Source organism: Empidonax traillii, unplaced genomic scaffold (genome assembly GCF_003031625.1).
Source record: "Empidonax traillii isolate 1590-97213 ecotype Southwest subspecies unplaced genomic scaffold, ASM303162v1 scaffold61:size1379657, whole genome shotgun sequence".
NCBI classification, from domain to species: domain Eukaryota; kingdom Metazoa; phylum Chordata; class Aves; order Passeriformes; family Tyrannidae; genus Empidonax; species Empidonax traillii.
This window is the reverse complement of record NW_020955254.1, coordinates 762,476-767,812: the sequence shown is the minus strand read 5'-3', so window position 1 is coordinate 767,812 and position 5,337 is coordinate 762,476. Positions and strand designations below refer to the sequence as shown.

Below are 5,337 nucleotides of genomic sequence, written 5' to 3'. Positions count from 1 at the left end.
AAAAATATATGATTTAGACAAGTTTTGCTGACGTGTTATTTACAATCTGAAATCACTCTATATACAGAGGAAAAAAAAAAACACAAACACATGGGAAACATTTACCAAACAAATAATCCAAGAATGGTTAGAATAACACGATCTGAAATGGTACAATGAGAAAGGGGATCCATCTACAGATTTGTGTAATCGCTTTTATGGATTTGCACCACCTTATTGCAAAAAGAGATTGATGGGAGTCGTTTACACCGTTTCCTTTTATTTTTTCTCTGTCCTTAATACCAGTCTCTGTAATATTTTTCACCAAATCATTTAATCAAGCAGAAGGGAGAGCTGTTAAAATTCTCGGTGTTCCCTCTTGCTGAGCCAAAGAGCTGCAGGGGGAAGGGAGGGGAAAAAAAAAAAAAAAAAAAGACGTAACAATCTTACAGAATTTTTTTTTTTTTTAGTTGCCCATCTATTGCTATAGCATCTTAGTATTAGATAATTGCAAAAAATCATTCTGACTGGTGTAATTAACACCGGACCTTTGAGGTCTGTTAAGTTTTAGAAAAGTTACAGTCTGGCTATGTACAATTGCAATTTAGTTTAAATTTGAAAAGATTACAGCCATTCCTGTGCTGTTCTTATTGTCTGTATGTATTATTATGGTGATGATTAGGTGTTATAATTAGTCTTTATTATTCAAACACTCTGTTTCACATAAGTAACATTCCTGCAGAGAAAACAAACAAACTCACTTGTCACGGACGGGCTGGAAGGGCGATTTTAGCGGCTGGGGTGGGGAGTCAGTTCTTGGTACATTTTCTCTTTCTAGAATGAGACAGGGAGAAAAAAAAAAAAGAAAAAAGAAAAAGCAAAACAAAACAAGAGAACCATTTTAGAATAACAACAATAAGAATCTGGACAGTGTGCAGAGAACACGCTTCCCTCTCACTCTCCTGTTGAGACACACATAGATATGTGTGTGCATGTGTGCAGCACTATTTCCTACTTTCAGTATTTAAGGAGTCTGCAAGCTTTTCTTGACACATTTTTAATGTCATTGAAATTATTGGGTCATGAGGTTCATGAAGAAAGGAAGGAAGGAAAGCAAAACTCAAAACTGTACATTTCACAATGGTATTTCTGCACTCTCATCTTACTTGATGGGTGTATAGGTTGGGAATATAATAGGCCATATAAAATGGGCTTAATATATGCAATCAATATGCTTGGGAGGGGGGCCAGAAATCAACACTAGCGTAAACTGTAACTCAGTTAAAAGCAATCAGTTACACCAGGGCTAAATGTGACACCATTCCTCAAGAAGTTCATATACATGTGTTGGGGGTGGAGAGAGAGGTGAATGCTTGATGCATTAATTACCTATGTGTTTGGGACTGGTCCTCTCTGAAGGTTTTTCACTGCTTAGGGCTCCCAGGGTTGCTGTTAAAACAGAAGATGGTTGCTGGGCCTGGAGGTGGTGATTATGATGAGCAGCGTGGTGGTGATTTACTCCCAAAAAAGACCTTACGTTCAGCAGGGAACTCTGAGTGAGGAATGCCCCATTTGTCCAGTTGTGAAATTTGCCAATCTGGCATGTGTAGAGTCCATGGCTGGGGAGAAAAGCAGGGTGCTGGATCTGAGCAGAAGTGTGGTTAACCTGTGGGGGAGGAGGCGGAGGAGGAGAAGATTTCAGGGCACCATCAGGACTGGTTGCTGTCTCTGCCAAAGACCAAATCTTGGGTTTGCTGTGAGATGGCATCTGTAAATTGTTTGGTCCCCCGGGACTGATGATTCTGGTGCTATTGTCAGAGGCTTCCTTTACTATAGCCAGTGCATCTTTGGGTTTCAGCCCTTCAGCCCCTGACAGTGCCAAATCCTTTTCCTTTTCCAAGTGCTCCTCTTCGCTGCTTTGTCTCAGGAGCTCGGGCTTCTCCTCCTCTTCCTCGTTGCTCTGCTCCCCATCGTTCTCGTCGATTTTATCTATATCTATGCTCTCCAGGTCAATTTCCTCATCATCTTCGTTCTTCTCAGGGTCCCCCTCATTGTCACTCCCGAAGAGGTTTGCATCTTCTTGGTCCTTACTTCTGGAGCCCCAGGTCACCTTGTTCTCCTTCTTGAGCCGCCGGCGGGCGTTGGCGAACCAGGTGGACACCTGGGTGAGGGTCATCTTGGTGATGATGGCCAGCATGATCTTCTCGCCCTTGGTGGGGTAGGGGTTCTTGCGGTGCTCGTTGAGCCAGGCCTTGAGGGTGCTGGTGCTCTCCCGAGTGGCATTTTTGGGCCGTCCCGGGTCCCCGTATTGGAACTGTCCATAGGGATAATAGCCGGGGGCAGTGTGGGCAGCAAAAGTAGCAGGGTGGACACCCGGATTATCTTTCAGCTCGTACTGGGAGCCCTGCAACACATTCAGACAAGCGGAGAGGAAAAAGCACATCAATTATCTCGTTAGCGTCTCTAACAGACCTGAATAGGCTACTCCGGGAGCCGGAATACGCCTTTCAGCAGTGCAAAAGGTCTTCACAGCCAAATTCGGCCCTCCCCGCTCCAGGCTCTTCACGTTTAGGTCAGAGAGTGTTTCCAAATGATTCCCCTTTCTTGCAGGGAAAGGAAAGAGAGGTACCAAGCGGGGTTCTGACAGATATCGTGCATATTTTCTCCGCAAACCAAATCAAATCAAATGATGGAAATGCAGCAACTTAGCTTCGCCAAGACAATTTACTATGCCCTTGAAATCATCAGGCAGATAAAACTGGTGCTACACCGCACTTATAAACTAATGCCCGCGCGCAGCGTCGCATTTAGCTGCAAAGTATCCAGGAGGATGTTACGAATGCATGCAGAGCATTCTTTATTTTTGCCCCTAGTGAGACGAGACCGGGGACACGAATGCACAACTTCAGCACAAAGACAATAATAACATAAAAGATTTTCCACACACAAGCCAACACCACCACCCCCACTCCCCAGCTCATACACCAAGATTCTGGAGTAAAACATTAACTTCTAACTGTTAGAAGAGCCTTTAAACTCTGGAATGAAAAGTGATCCACGCATTGTAGAATATGGATATGCAGACACTTTATCTCATAAGTTTTACTTTGATCTGGCCAGAGCAAACGCAAATTGTTTACAAGCATTTAGAGACGGTGATTTATTTGCAATCAATATTCTTTTTATCATCAGTAGTAAAACACAGCAAGTCAAATTATCCCATCAGGTGTTTTGGTAAATAACATTTTATCTTTCTAGCAACCTCATTAGGCCTCATTATTACCACAAATTGTCCAGATATTAACCTAATATTTTAGCTCTTAGTTTAAAACTTTTCAGAAATTCAGAGTTTATTTCAAAATATCACTATCACGGTAAATCACTGCAATAAAATACCAGGGTACTTTGCTAGTAGGAATGGGAACTGTTCCAAAATAGCTAACATTTCAAGCAGTTTTCTTTCTTCATTGCTTCTATTGCAATGTCGCTTTTTTTTTCCCCCGTAGTTTAGAAATACATTCTTAGTATTACTCTGTCGTAATTTATATCAGCCTTAAAAATGGATCTCTTCAATAATGTCTGCGAAGAAACTAATTTAACTTTATCAAACAGTTAAAAACGGTCATTTATGTTCAATTCAGAGACATCGCTCATACATAGGGAGTAGTCCGATGTAGTTTTTTTTTGATGTGTTACAGCGTGGGCTTTCTGCACTCCCTTCATTTCGCTGTCTTTTGTTATTGTTGCCGAAATGATATTTTTGTGTAATCTCTGTTGGGAACTCTTTTGAAGAAGCCACTTGTAAATCACTCATTGCTTCTGTCTCAAATTTTACTGCATTTCCAAAATCAAGGTTAAAGAGGAAAAACAAAAAAAAAAAAAAAGAAAGAAAAGGAAAAAAAAAGTAGGACATACACGCTGTAAAAGTGACTTCGTAGGAAATGTTTGCAGCAGCAATATGATCTGTTCTCAGATGCTGAACCTTGTTCAACAGCGTTTCTACCTCCTTGCCTACATATATGTATTAAAACCCCTTATAAGTTATGCCTTACATTCACCCAATTATAAATATTTATACTTTTATGTGTCGGTGGGGCAGAGAATAGAGGGACATTTAGAAAATGAAATGGACCATATGCGTACCACCGCCGAGAATTTTGGAGATACCAGCAACGAAAACGTTTAAACGACACCGCAGATAAGAACAGTTACTTTAAAAAAATATGCTTCACTTTCTAACTATTACGTTCTAAAGAAAAGGGGGGAAGAAGCCAGAGGACAGTCTGGGTGATTTCAATTTGTTTAAAAGTTAACACCAATATGCCTTTCTGCTCTGATGCGTATAATGGGATGTAGATATCCTCCTCTGCTTAATGCAAATCCCATCTATGATACTTGCCATAATCAGAGTATGAAAAGTTCAGATAACAGAACGGCCCATTTTTAATGCTTAAGGAAAATGCCTTGAAATAAACTGGCGCCACAGGTACCGATACTTTGGCCTTTCGGACGGAACCTGTTTATTGCTCGGCGGCAAAGAAAAGTGCCAGGCGGAAAGAGGAGCGCGCTGGAAAGCCCATTGAAACAGCAGGACCGACAATATCACCCGTCAACAACAACAACACTAACAACACGTAAGGAAAAAAAAAAAAAAAAAGAAGCCGAGTTGCTAGGGAAAGCAGACAACACGGAGGCAGGAGCCCTGGACAGCCCTTTCACTGCCAAGAAAAACTCGGAGGAGTTTTGCCGGGCTGGAAAACGATGGGCAGGATGGGGACTTCTCGTGCAGACGGGGCCTGCCGCCCCCGGCCCCTCTCTCCCTCGCAGACCCACCGACAGACACGCTCCCCTCTCCGCGGCGGACCCCGGGCCGGGCGTGAGCCGCCCCCGCAGTCGCCCCACCGCCCCCTGCGCTTGGCTCCGCGACCTCCGCCCGCCCCTGGATCCCCCAGTTGCCTCGGCCCCATCGCCCCACAGGCCCGGGGCAGCGCGGTGCTCACTCACCATCTGGGAGAAGAGGCCGAGGTCTGCGGTGTAGGGCAGGAAGGCGCTGTAGTTGGGGGCGCTGTAGGGGCTGGCGTACATGCCCAGAACCGAGGTGACAGCGGCCGAGCCGCTGCCCAGCTCGGCGCCCGCGGGCCGGCCCGAAGCGGCAGCGGCGGCGGCGGCAGCTGCGGCGGCGGCGGCCAGGACCCCGGGCCGATCGCTCCCGTACACCGCCTGGCTGGCGCTGAGATACTGCGGGTAGCCCAGCTGGGGGAAGGACATCTCCGGGGCGCGGGCACAGACGCGGCGACGGAGGCAGCACTGGCGGCGGCAGCAGAAGCGGCAGAAATATAAAAAAAAAAAAAAAAAAAA

At 45.0% G+C, this 5,337-nt stretch overlaps 1 protein-coding gene across 1 annotated transcript; it reads right to left on the bottom strand.

Moving 5' to 3' along the window:
• Positions 1 to 261: 261 nt before the first annotated feature.
• IRX1 (iroquois homeobox 1) lies at positions 262 to 5,247 on the bottom strand. The gene is made up of 4 exons (XM_027879911.1): positions 4,984 to 5,247; positions 1,369 to 2,383; positions 741 to 813; positions 262 to 374 (listed from the first exon to the last, which is right to left on the bottom strand). Exons 1-4 carry the CDS (start codon positions 5,245 to 5,247, stop codon positions 317 to 319), a joined length of 1,410 nt encoding a protein of 469 aa, XP_027735712.1. The 3' UTR covers positions 262 to 316.
• Positions 5,248 to 5,337: the final 90 nt, after the last annotated feature.